Source organism: Rhinopithecus bieti, unplaced genomic scaffold, assembly GCF_001698545.2.
Source record: "Rhinopithecus bieti isolate Rb0 unplaced genomic scaffold, ASM169854v2 scaffold_7438, whole genome shotgun sequence".
NCBI classification, from domain to species: domain Eukaryota; kingdom Metazoa; phylum Chordata; class Mammalia; order Primates; family Cercopithecidae; genus Rhinopithecus; species Rhinopithecus bieti.
This window is the reverse complement of record NW_016805589.1, coordinates 2,639,880-2,653,208: the sequence shown is the minus strand read 5'-3', so window position 1 is coordinate 2,653,208 and position 13,329 is coordinate 2,639,880. Positions and strand designations below refer to the sequence as shown.

The window sequence follows — 13,329 nt, the reverse complement described above, 5'->3', positions numbered from 1 at the left end:
ATAAAAAATGAAGGGTGATTGCTCTCAATGGGCCATGGCCAGTTGCTCCCCACTGTAAGGAAAAACAGAACGGAAATGGACTTAAGCTGCCACATGGGAAACTTCAGTCAGACCCAAAGAATTCCCTCAGTGAGAGTGTTAGATACCAGACCAAACTCCTGTGGGACAGTGTGGAATTTCCGTGAAGGGACTTTACAAAGGAATACTTTTTTTATGTTTGGGGGTGATTGTGATGTGGTTTTGCTTGAAGGCAGGCCCGTTTCACATGAGGTTCATGAAACAACCCGTAAGTAACCCAGATGACAGCACAGGGTCTCTGGCTCTTGGTCAGCTGTTTCTCCAGATGGTTTCTTGTGCCCAGCACCAGCCAAGGAGGCTGGGAAAGAATGTGGCTGTGTGTGCCTGAGTGGAGGGTGGGAGGTCTTCCTCCCACGAGCTCCAATCCCAGTATGTGAGCAAACGGTGCCTTTTGCCAAGGGTCACAAAGTTACCCTGTGTTCAAGTACCCACGTCTAATAACATGCAGTTTCTTTCTTCCAACCATAACTGTAGAGTAAAACAGGAAGGAGGAACTGCCTTCTAGCGCAGTGCTTTTCCCACATTTTTGTCCCCTTGATCAGCCCACCCAGGGGCTATGAGCCCCTGCTGAGTGCCAGCCCCAGGCTGGGTACCGGGCAGAGGTGAACAAGACCTGGTCTCTGTCCTAACTGAGCTGTTTATTAAGAGCAAGATGGGCCTCAAACATTTGATGACAAATCATGAATTAATTATAGGTAGAAAGTACGTGAGGGAGAAAAATGGTGTGATAGGAGAAAAGGTGGAACAGAAAGATGGCCATCCTCTACTGCCATAATTTCAACTTGCTCATCACAGCTGAGGCAAGCATGACTACTCCTTTTCTTTGTCATGAAGGTTCAGAAAAGGTAGAAAAACAGTTAATAATTCTTTTCAATAACCTACCCCCACCTCCAAATCCCAAAAGGGCATCCAGTCACAGTGTCAGAACACATATTTCAAGTTTACGGTGGGCACAAGACCTGGAGGGTAAGATGCGATTTGGCACCCAAAGAAAGAACCCATGGACTCATGTTTTTACTAATTTGCTGGTTGGCCTGGGGAAGGCATCAAAGCTACCTGGGTTTCAGCTAATAGGAAGTTGCAGCAGGCTTCATGGGGCCAATGACATAAGAGATGTGACAGATTTACAGTATGACAGGAGTTGCTAAGTGCTGTGGGATACAGAGGGTCTCCGTGTTGATCATTTCAACTTAAAACCTCTGGCTTTGGTCCTCACTGTCTGATGTTGACTGGGTGCTGCAGGGTGGCTTTCTGAAGTATGCACCCCGGCATGGGCATGCCCCTTCCCTGCAGATGGTTATTCAAAGCTCTTCCATGTGAGGAACCTCACCCACCCCGCACAGTTCCCATGGAGGTTAGAGCCTCCCTTGGCTGCTGTGCAGGCTGCAGTCAGCCAATACTGACTAACCCTGCATAGTTAATTAGTGGCAGCTTAGCTTGGTGCTATTAAAAGCAGGCCAAGCCAATGACATTGACACATTCAGGTAGGAGAGAAGTGTGGTATCTGAGTGCAGGTTGAGAAAGAACTGAGAAAATAAGAAATTAGAGCCACGACTTAATTCTCATGAGCAAGCATGTTTGGGGTCTGAGAAAATCTCTCATCACACTCACTCTCTAACATTTACCTAATTTCAACTGTCAATCAAATCCACTTCTAACCCAGGTGCTCTTAGGACTAATCATGCAGTCAGAACTGAATGAAAAACACCAAGCTAAAAACCACAGGACGTGACAGTTTGCGCTCTGCTCTGAGTGGCTGCTAAAAGCAAAATGAAATTAAAACCTTCTGCTAGGAAGGCATGAAAGTTGAAGTAACTGGGAAATCTACTGGAAAGGCCAAGGACAAAGATAAAATACACACCACGTATTTCATTCTCTCCATGAAGGATCAGACATAGATGTACGCCATACTCAGAAAGCCTTGCCTAGTTACAGGATGACCCACACATGGGGGAGGCGTTGGGTGCTGGGGGAGTTTTCCAGAGGAGGCTGTCAGCTCAGTGAGGGCAGCAGCTGCTGCCAGCCTGTGCTGTTCACAGGGGTAAACCAGGGCCTTAAGTGGCAAAGGAGGACAAGTAGACAGCTCACGTGTGACCCACACATTTAAATAGCCCCCCTCCCCTTAGAACCAGGACCAAGGGAGCTTCACATCCCTTCCTCCTCTCCCAGGGCAAGCTTCTGAAGCCAGAAGCCTCACCCTCAGTCCCCGGAGCGCTGGCTTCCCCATGCCCCCTCTGCTGAGCATGTCGGGGAGCCCTCTGTGCTTACGGCGGAAGCTGGGCGCTCACTGGAAGCCTGGGTCCCAGGCTGCCACTCAGAATGTATCTGGAAGGGACGTGATGAATGCGAAGACTCAGTGATCTGGGTTGGCCTGGGACAGCGCGCGACAAGCTCTCAACAACTGATTTATGAGCCAGCTGTGCCGAGGGCATTGCCTGTGTTCTGGCTCCAATGATTCCATCCTTGCGTTCATGAGGTTCCAGAAAACAGGTGATTAGAAAGTCAAATTTAGGAAGAATAAAACAATATGTATTCTAATGGAAGAAAGTTAGAAATGTGAAGTGGACTGTGACTCTTCGGGCTCAATTGTTTAACATGCCTGATGAGCAAATTCTTAAGTTTCCTAGCATCTGACCTCTTCCTAAATGGAAAGCAAAGCTTCTCAGAGCTCATCAGAAATCAGCACTGTGGTTGTCACCAAAAACTGCAGGATCGCGACCTTGGATCATCATCTATATATGCTTATTTGAAGACATATTAAAGTATGTATTGAGTCAAACTCTATCAGAAACTCAAGAAAATACCACCAAATGGAAAAGACATTTAATTCAAAAATCATACGTCCACTCATTTCATAGGGATTGTCACATAAACCAACCAAATGTAAGAAAGCCAAGTTTCAGAGGCCTCTGAACAGAAATTCTATTTTCTTTATAGATGTATTTTGTGACACAAAAGCACATTTTTTTAAAAGCCTGAACATGGCAACAGGGCTAACAGTGACAAAGGTCTATTCTAGTCACAGATTACTTTCTAATTACAGCATTGGATTCTATGCACCAGTCAATAGTCAATACTGAAGTTTAGAACAGTGCGTTATTTTAAAAGAAAAGATTAAAGTGCCATTTAATAAGTACTTTATTGATATTATATCACACAGCACTTTACAGTATACTCAAAGGTAGTCTAAATTATGATTAAACATGCAAATATTTTCTTTTCCAAAATGTGGACAAAATGTCTTTTAGAGTGCTTCTGAACACTAGCCTTAGCTACTAAGCATTCATGGGTTTGACCCTTTTTGCAACATGACTTTAAATAAGTTAACAAAGAATGTAGCTGTAGATAATCATTTGATAAGTATGAACAGTTTTTAAATGGCACTGAATTTACATCTTTGATCATTTTAAGAGGCCATCAACAGCTTCTCTTCTGTCTCTAATTCTCAACCTCCAAGTCTTAAAGGCTGTAAAGGCTCAGCAAGTGCCAGCTCATGTGGGTCTCTGTGAGTGTCTGTGTCTTCATAGATGTAAATATGTGCTGTATATACACACACAAATATACTTTAGAATCAACAGATGTGCATTGTCAGATACAAGGCTGATTTTGGCATAACCAAAAACTGGATCTGGATAACCAAGAAAGCTGCTTTTAGGTGTCTGGATAACTTTGTAGAAATGGTTGATGTACAACAGTATAGGATGTCTTAGCCTCTCCAGGACTGCTCCAGGTAACTAACATTTTGTTTATTAATACTCTGGTTCTGACTATACTGAAGCGAGTTTTGACATGTACATGTCACGTCATGTCATACCCACACAAGGGTCTGGGCCTGTGCTAAGCCTTTATTCTGTAAAGCATTCCATCTTGAGAGACGTTTTGTAATGCCCGGCACTTTTGTAAAAATATTAGCTATGAAATTTTTCTGTGATTGCTTTTTTTTTTTCTCCTCAGTAAGCACAGTATTTATCCTTCTAAAAAAAAGTATCCAAAGCTCCTTAGGATAGTTCACCTTCCTCTTTCTCTCTGGTCCTGGTGTTACTTTGCATCCAGCACTTTTTCCTCCCAAGAATACAGGTGCTTCCACTGGAAGACCACATTTCAGCAAGGACTGGCTCTGAATAACACCTGGATTCTCTCTATGGCCTTTCCCTCCACTTTGGGAAGCTTTTAAGTTAGACAGGTACTGTAGGCGGCACGAGAAAGAAGTTAATTATTACTTGTTGGAGTGTTGTCTCAGGCATGCTGTGGGGCTGGGCAAGACTTGCCGCTCTGCTGCTGTTGTCATTTTGACGCTACAATTACAGAGCGGTGGTTCCGCACCCAGCCGATCGGTGTGGCTGCCAAACACATTCGAGCATGACAAGATAAATTTTTTAGACACCAGCACAGGGTGGGTGAGAGGACATCCTGCTGACTTTATAAAGGGATGTGGGGCAGGGTTGTCGAGGTAAGTGGTGATTGTCAAGTTTGCCAGAGATGACAGATAATTCCCTTGGCAGAACACCTAGGTCATTCCTCTTAAAGTCAGGTAGCTAACAGGCTGTTTGGTTTCTGCAGTGCTGGCTACCTACTTGGGGAATACGGTTGCTCAGAAAACATTCAGTACTTGGGCAAATTCTGGGAGCACCATGTCCACAAAACTCAGTCATCCAGACTTGCTTTCAGGAGCAGAAGCCAGAGGATGACAGGTGCCAACAGACAGGCAGGGATCAGGTTATCTTTGGCTTCTTCTTTCTGTCTTCCTCCCCTTCATCTGTGAATGGTTTTGGAGCCTCTGTAGTCAAGACAGAGCTTTTAGTGAGACAGCAGTTGCCATTCTCAGGCAATAGAAACTCAGGGGAGAGAAGGCCCTCCCTTTGAGCCGCAGGTATGGCACACCCAACTCTGTAGCTCTGGGCAAGTGCCTTGGAATGCCCTTGTCACTAGTATGGCTCTGTCCTGCTAATGCCAGTCTGTCAATACTTGATTGTTCATTCTCTTTGCCTCTCTGTCCGAAAAGCACTTGGCGAAAGGAAATGAACTGACGTCAAAAAGATAGTTTGGTCTGACATAAGAAAACACATATTGGCCGTAGAAATACTTCGGACATTAAGCGAAAGACTGGCTCCAATTCTAGGACACCAAGGCAGGCCACACTGCACAGGGTCCATCCCTATATACGATTATTTTGAAAAACAGGAGAGAAGATCTTCTGTCTTGAGCAAGTCAGGGTTTTACTTGCCTGGGGGCAGGGATTTGAAACCAGCTATCTTCTCCTGGCACAGCATTCTTTAACTATGACATTTTGTTAGTAGCCTGAAGGAAGAGTGAGAGGCCGCCCTTAACACCCCTAAAAGATTCAGGCTATGGCTAAGTGATTCCTGGGTCTTACAAGGCAAACTGGAGGCTACTGGGGAAGCTCAGGGATCCCGGGCCATGGTCTTCCACTCTGATAACCAATTCATTCTCCTCATCTGCCCTTAAGTTTCCTGTTCACACACAGTCAGAGGTAGGGGGCATGGATAGGGGAGAGAGTAAAATCTTTTAGTCTTCAAGTTCCTTCCTACTCGTTGCCTCATATTCTGAAGTTTATCCAGTTTTGTAGCTAATAGGAAGGAGGGGAGCCTGGCTGCGCAAAGGGAAACACGGCAGCCATCTGTCAAGGGCACCACACAGACACAGGGAAGCTGGGGAGGGGTTACCTAAAAGATCCCATTGGCAGCCATCTGTCATGGACACCACACAGCCAGCCACAGGGAAGCTGGGGAGGGGGTACCTAAGAGATCCCATTGGCAGCAACTCATGGGCACTACACAGACACATGGAAGCTGGAGAGGGGGTTACCTAAAAGATCCCATTGGCAGCAGCTCTGTTTCTCCTGGTTTCAAATCAGAGCCAACTCAGGAGCGAGGGACATGCTTCCAAGCAGTGAAGCTGGGGCCACGTGTCTACAGGGATGCTTTGTGAGGCACTCCCAAAGCAAGGATCTTGGCCTTCTGTTCCTCCACATGAGCTCCAGGTAAGTTTATGATGGGACAGATTACAACTTCAAACATCAAATGTGGTCGGCCATGGTGGCTCACACCTGGAATCCCAGCACTTTGGGGAACAGAGGCAGGCAGATCACTTGAGGTCAGGACTTCGAGATCAGCCTGGCCAACATGGCAAAACCCCGTCTCTACTAAAAATACAAAAAACTAGCTGGGTGTGATGGCTCATGCCTGTAGTCCCAGCTACTCGGGAGGCTGAGGCAGGAGAATCACTTGAACCTAGGAGGTGGAGGTTGCAGTGAGCCAAGATTGCACCACTGCACTCCAGCCTGGGCCACAGAGCGAGACTCCGTCTCAAAAATCAAACAAACAAACAAACAAAAACACAAATAAAAAAACTCCATTGTATGTGTTAAAAGCATGATGTTGGTCTTTCTTTGGGAAACACAATAGTAGGTGAATGCACATCCCCTGAGGCCCCCATTTCCCAAGGTCTTCTTGTCCTCAAGTCCACAGATCTAACCTATTAGTATACTCCCTTTCTTCTCGAGTTTTCTCCAATGGCTTTCTTGAGTTCTATCTTGGTCCTGTCCATTCTTAATTCTTATTCCCTGATTCCATGGTAGTGTCTAGCTTGCTCTTGGGTGAGTTCCTGGAAAAGAGTCGTATAATCCTTGAGCTGATAAATTGAGTAGTGAATCGCCATGACAAACCCCTGTTAACTTTAAAACCACCTGTAAAGCTATGATGGCACAATCTACATCCCTCCTGGAGTCTTCCTCTTCCTTTGGGATCATAGGGAATTGGAGATGAAAGGGAAGAGTTTAAAATGTTTAGGAAAAGGAAAGCAGCAGCACATTGAGAACTGAACATTCTAAGAAGCTGGTTTTTTAAGAACTTACAGACACACAAAATTTGAAAACTAGCTTGTCCACATTTCTGAAGTCTCAGAAGATGTGGAGAAAAAGAAGTAAAGAACACAGCAATTGACTCATCTCTTTCTGTCCTGATATCTTGGGGGTACCAAGAAATACACCTGAGAAGAAAGACAAAAAATCAAATGCCTGACCCCACTTATTTAAATCCTGAGCTTCATCTTACTACTAAGTAGGCATTCTTTGAAAAACTCATTGCCTGGAGATGCTCTTCCCATCTCCAAATCCAAAGCCCAAGGGATGCTCAGAAACACATGAAGACTGAACACCACTGATGTGTCATGCCCACCAATGGGACAGCAGAGAGCAAGGCCATAGGAATGTCTTCTCTTTCCTTCAGGCCGAAGCGGGGACAGTGACCTTGACTCTCTTCAGCTTTGCCGCCCCCTCTCCCTCTTAAACGTACTTCTTCAGCAACTGAAGACTAAGCATGTGAGCAACTAGCTTAAAGAATATCAAATATAAAACTTTGCCATATAGTATTTCAAATCATTCTATTTACAAGTTTATCTTTTCAAAAAGAAAAAGTAAAAGATACAGTAATTCCACACAATTCAAGTTTTTCTTTTCTTCTTTGAAGTTTCCTAACAAGGAGTTCCAGAAACAGGAACCACTCTGAAGCAACGCTGCCATCCAAGGGGCTCCTGGGGAGCCTGACCGTCCATCGGTTTGTAGTTTGTCTAGAGTCACCTTTGCAATGACATTCACATGTGGAAGATATGGATGACTCTGTTGCTTGAAGGCCAAGTGAATTTGAAATGTCCAGGCAGAACTTCCCCATCCAAGGCAGCCTTCCACAAGATCCAGCCTCTTTTCACCAGCAAATTCCCTTTTTCAGAGGGTACCCATCCCACCCTCTAACCCTGGGTTTCTTTCTGAATCACAATGGCCTATATTAGTCTCATGCCTCAAAAGACTGAGAAATAATTCCCTTTTTCGGAGTGGCAGTGAATATAGATGTCCTTTTAAACTATAGGCCATACAGTTAGCCTAGGAATTAACCTTGAAAACCACCACAGCACCAGTGTTCAGCAGCCCAGAGCAGGGCAAGGGGGCTGGCCAGTGGTGGGTTAGAGGCAGGCAAGGGTGGGAGCAGGGATGGGTGAACGGGAAGACATGGGGAAACCAGTCAGATGGTGTCACCCATTGGGAGGCAGCATCTTACCCTTTAAAAAACAAACATCAGTTGCATGGAGAAACAGAAATATTAAGACTATGTAATTTAATCTCAAGAGGTTACTAGGGTGTGCTCCAAATATATCCCGATGCTGCTAAAATTCATCAGAAGGGGAACAGTTCCCAGCTACTATCCCGTCTACCTCAAGTAGACCACCCTAATTCCTTGATCCTGTGCTTCAAGTTAGAAAACCATTCAATAAAAGGATACCAAAAAGGGGAGAGAAAAAATGTGTCATGCAAAGAGGATGTGTTATTTTATTTTTTTTGGTTTGGTTTCAGAGTAGGTTGGGTTGCCGTGGTTACTAGGCGATGGATGGCAGCCCTTGGTGGCAAAGAGGTTCCTAGCCTGGGAGGGAGAAACGCAGGGTGTGTGTGTTCCCGTGCATGAGAAGACTGGACTGTATCTCACTGATGATGGGCCAACGGCTGCTTTAGAGATGGTGAGAGATTGGATCTTATATAAACAGTGCTTTAACCCTCTTCATCCTGCATGCAAACAGACTCAGCTGCCTGTAGCACTTTAAGTCTCAAGTACTGAGAGGTGGGGTAGAGAGAGTGCCTACTGTAAACAAAAGCAATGGATCCAGCCTGGATCTCAGCGCGAATTTCTTCACCCAGCCCCAGCAGACTTAGCTACGCAGTGTGCTCTCGGGGACTGACTTCCTCTTTCTGAAGGTTGGGCGTTTGGACTGTTGAAACAAAATGAGTGCCCCCTATTTAGGGTACTCATGAGAAAACGGCTTTGCAAGTCTTCCTCTTAGTTATTAAAAGCAAATGGTCTCCTCTGCTGATTGACTTCTTTTCTTGCAGTATTGATGAGTGTTGGCTGAGATGATCATGGAGATGAGTGACACCAGAGCTCACAGAAACATTCATGTTGACAGGTAGCAACAGAGTCAATCACGCTGCATTTCTCAGTGGCAAAGAGAAATGGCCTACGACACTGGAATCAGCAGTTGTCATGGATACCATGTAAAGCTCAGCAGTTCTGCTGGGGCCCACGGTTAGAGGAACTCCACGTAATTCTCAGGGATGAGGCCAGTCTTTCCGTTCAGAGTCCCCTCCAACCAGCCAGGCTCCTGAGATGGGTGAACTGTACAGGAAGGGGAGAGAAAACGAGAATAGATGGTGTTACAGATAGAGCAGGCGGCAGATGTGTGTGGGGTGTGTGTGTGTGTGTGTGTGTGTGTGTGTGTGTGTGAAGGAAGCTTGAACAATGAGTACAATCACTTATTAAGTTACATCATTCTAGAAGTTTACAGGTTCTGAACCTTTTGTGGGATATAAGCCTTTTGATGAAAGCTGTCCTAAAAACTTTCTTCACAATGAAAAAGGAAACAGTCACAGACATTCAAAATTTTGCATACAATTTTAGGGGTTTCATAGATTTTCTGAAGCTCCTGGTTTAAACTACAAAGAAGTGACAGATTCCTACTATGTAGGTTAGAGGGCAACAATTGTCCTGGTCCATCCATACATGTATGTATCCTTCCTTTCTTCCTTCCTTTCCTTCCTTTCCGTCCTTCCTTCCTCCCACGTACTCACCCACCCGCCTGCCCAGTATCAACTATGTCCTCAGTGCAGTATCCATAGAAGACTAAGAACTAGTCTCTAAAGATATCCAGCATCTAGAGGCTGGGCCTGGTGGTTCACGCCTGTAATCCCAGTACCTTGGGAGGCTGAGGCAGGTGGATTGCTTCAGCCCAGGAGTTTGAGAACAGCCTGGGCAACATGGCAAAACCTCATCTCTACAAAATATACAAAAACTAGCCATGTTTGATGGAGCGTGTCTGTAGTCCCAGCTACTTGGAGGAGGGGGAGTGCCGAAGTGGGAGGATTGCTTGGGCTCAGCAGGTCGAGGCTGCACTGAGCCATGACTGCACCACTGCACTCCAGCCTGGGCAACAGAGCAAGACCCTGTCTCAATCAATCAATCCAGCTTCTCATCATCATCTTACTTTCCTTCAAATCCTTACCCCTTGCTTCTAATTTCCTTGCAAATTTTCTGGGTTTTTTTTTTTTTTTTTTTTTTTTTTTTTGGTGGTTGTCATTTTGAATAGCCTTTGAATAGCCATTTCTCTGTTTCACTCACACTCTTTCTTAGTTTTCTTTCCTGTTCTCTAGATTTCCCCCTCCTCTATATACCAGCTTAAAAATTCTTCTCTTCCTCCCTCTATTGCCCTTTGATTTTTCAGTATCCAAAGAATGCATATCTACTTTTGTGACATCATGATCCATCTCCATGGAAACCATTGTGATATTATAAAGATTATCTAAAATCCAGCTGAGTCTGCAAAGTAGTCAATAGCAGGAAGGAAGAGAGAAGGACTCATGGGACTAAGAGGTGGAGGATGTTCATGCTTGTCAACTGAAGATATACAGATCACTCTGCAGTGAGGCAGGGCATTTACTCTTAATGTGTTAGGAAAGCTCCAATTTTCCAAGATTATTTGGAGAGAATAGATTTCCCCCTATTCCCTTCCTGGGCTAATTAAATGACTTCCTGAGCTTGTTTTAGAAAAGCATTTCCGCTCCGACACTGCTACAGAATTCTAGTTTCAGTTTGTAGGGAAAGACGCAAGAACAGAAACCAAAGGAGGCAAATGGGAGACAGCAAAAGAATCTTCCAGAAGATCAGTGCCAGTCAACTTTGGGTACACCTTGAGTGCCTCCTTAGGAAAAGACAAGGTTAAACATCTATTCGTTGGCCTCCAAAGTTGGCCAATTTCAGATCACTAAGCCTCAGGAATAAACAGCAAGGATACTTTGGGTTCATGACAACCCACACAAGACAGAGTCTGGGAGAGAAGTGCCTTGGAAGAAGACACAACTTAAAAGCAATCTGGCCTCTCCAATTACCAAAGGTCTTCCATGCCACTCTTAAAGAACACCCAAATACCCCTGCCCTCTGCCTATCCCTCCAACCAAAGCTTCCAAGATCACTTCAGTTTCTGCACTTCATACTGGTGACAAGACCCTCTTCCCTTTAGTGGGTTCTTGCAAATATGTAAGGAGCTGGTGTGGATAAAGCACTCGGCACAGAGCCAGGCACAGAGCAAATGCTCAGTACAGGCTAGTCAGTAGGAGATCCTGGATCGCGACTGCTCAGCAAGACCCCCTCCTAGCAAAGACCTAGTAAAACCAGATGGCCCTTACCACCCACCTGAGCTTCAGGAAAAATCAAATGTTCAGAATAAAATTAACAAATCAAACCCATTCTCCAAAATAAAAACCTAGAAAGAATAAAGCAACCAAACTGACAAAACAAAAAACAAAAGCCAGGCCCTCCTGCTTTACAGCAAAGCTCCAAGTTGAGTTGTTACTCTACCAGATGCACTGAGTCCATCTCCTTCAGATCTTTCTCCTTTTCCTGGCCAGCTGTTCAACCACAGCACAGGTGCTGGGGTGAAAACATTTACAAGGCAATTTGGGGACTAAGGGAAGAATTAGAGGGGACAAGACAGGCCCTCCAAACTGGAGGCCAAAAGGTAGGTCACAGGGGATGGCAGGAGATAACACAGCCTTTGGGTCGGACTGCTGACTCACTGAGCCTTCAAGCCAGGGTTTACTAAAGCATATGCCAGACCATGTGCTTCAGAACCCTCAGGATGCTTATTCAAACCGCACATTCCTGGGCCCCATGGCAAATCAATTAAAGCAGAATCTCTGGGAAGGGGACCCAGGAACCTGTATTTTCACTAGCTCACAGGAAGTTAGGAGCTGTAACTTTTCTGTGCCCAAATGCCTCTGAGTTAAAATGCAAACTGTCATTTACTAATGGAGGAGGGAGGCAGCACCAGTGCCCCCTTTCTTTCTGCTGTCTTCTGTTTCCATGTTAAGGCTTACCTGAAGCCCCACTTCCTTTGTAAATATTACCATGGAATCCCTTCTACCCGCACCCTCCTCTTCCAGATTCCTAAAATGCTCATAGTACATCCCACATAGTATGCATGCGTCCTATTAATATGCTGTTCAAATGTGCTAAGCTTTGCTTCTCTATCTAGTTTTCAGTGCGTTTTGGTTTGGATTATAGCACTTCCTGGCTCGACAACCTTCAGTAATTCCCTTCTGCCTCGTGAATTATAATGATACAAGCTAACACTTAGATATGTTATGAAGCTGCCATGTGCTTGGAGTTTTAGACATATTGATTCATTTGGTTCTCAGGATCCTAGCTTATATTATTATTATTATCCATATTTTGCAGATGAGAAAATTAAGGCTCAGAGAGGTAAAATAATTTGTGCATAGTCACAATACTAGAACCAAAATTTGAACTCAGCTTGTTTGATTCCAGAGACCAACCCCCTTCCCACTATATCAGGCCTCTATTTAACCAGAGAGTGTGAGCCATGCTGATAAGGACGATAACATGTTGAGCACATGCCAGGTGGCAGACCTTTTGCGAATACGCGCTTTACACCTGCATTTCCTCCTTTCATCTTCAGAATGACTATGGAGTTGGTTCTGCTATTATCCTCACTTTACTGATGAAAAACTGTGGCTGAGAAAAGTTAAGCATCTTGGCCAAAACTAAATATTAATAGCTGGTAGACGATGAAAATGAATCAGAGCCCAGGACATCTGATCCCAGAGTCTGTCATCTTAACTACTACTGCTGTTGCCTAGCCCAATGCTCTGAACATCAAAGATGCTAAGTGCTTGTTGGGCTGAATGGTGCCAGTGTGCAACACTGAACTGCACCAGTGTCCAAGATGCTATATAAACACAAAACGTGTTGCCGCAAGCTGCCTGAGGGGCTCTTCAGCCCAGCAAGCATATAACAAATACAAGCTTCTGGGGACACAGGTGTGCTTCCTGCCAACCACTTTCTCTCAGCTCTACCCCTGTGTACACCATACACCCCTGCGCATACAACTCATGCCTTCTGCCCTCCTTTGCTCACCATGGACAGGGAGCAAGTGTGTGACTAAGGTCTCTAATGGCTGACTGTTCCCAAAAGGAGTCTTAACTAAAAGAGGTGCAGACCCCTGGGTAATTAAAGTACATTCACTCATTTAAAAAACGTTTACTGAACACCTACCACATGCTAGACACCATGCTAGGTCCTTGCACATAGCACAGAACAAGCAGACAAGATTTTGCTCGGCGGGACAATCAAGTTATAAGCAAGCATATAATTTTAGGGAGTGGTGAAAGGAGAA

General features: G+C 45.0%; 1 protein-coding gene across 1 annotated transcript in view; it reads right to left on the bottom strand.

Annotated features, from left to right (window-relative positions):
• Nucleotides 1–7,460: 7,460 nt before the first annotated feature.
• The window catches only part of ARHGAP26 (Rho GTPase activating protein 26), a 461,308-nt gene continuing 455,439 nt past the window's right edge, over nucleotides 7,461–13,329 (bottom strand). Inside the window, 1 exon segment of the mRNA XM_017872973.1 lies at nucleotides 7,461–9,257. Within this exon segment, the coding sequence (XP_017728462.1) occupies nucleotides 9,169–9,257 (89 nt within the window). The 3' untranslated portion in view covers nucleotides 7,461–9,168.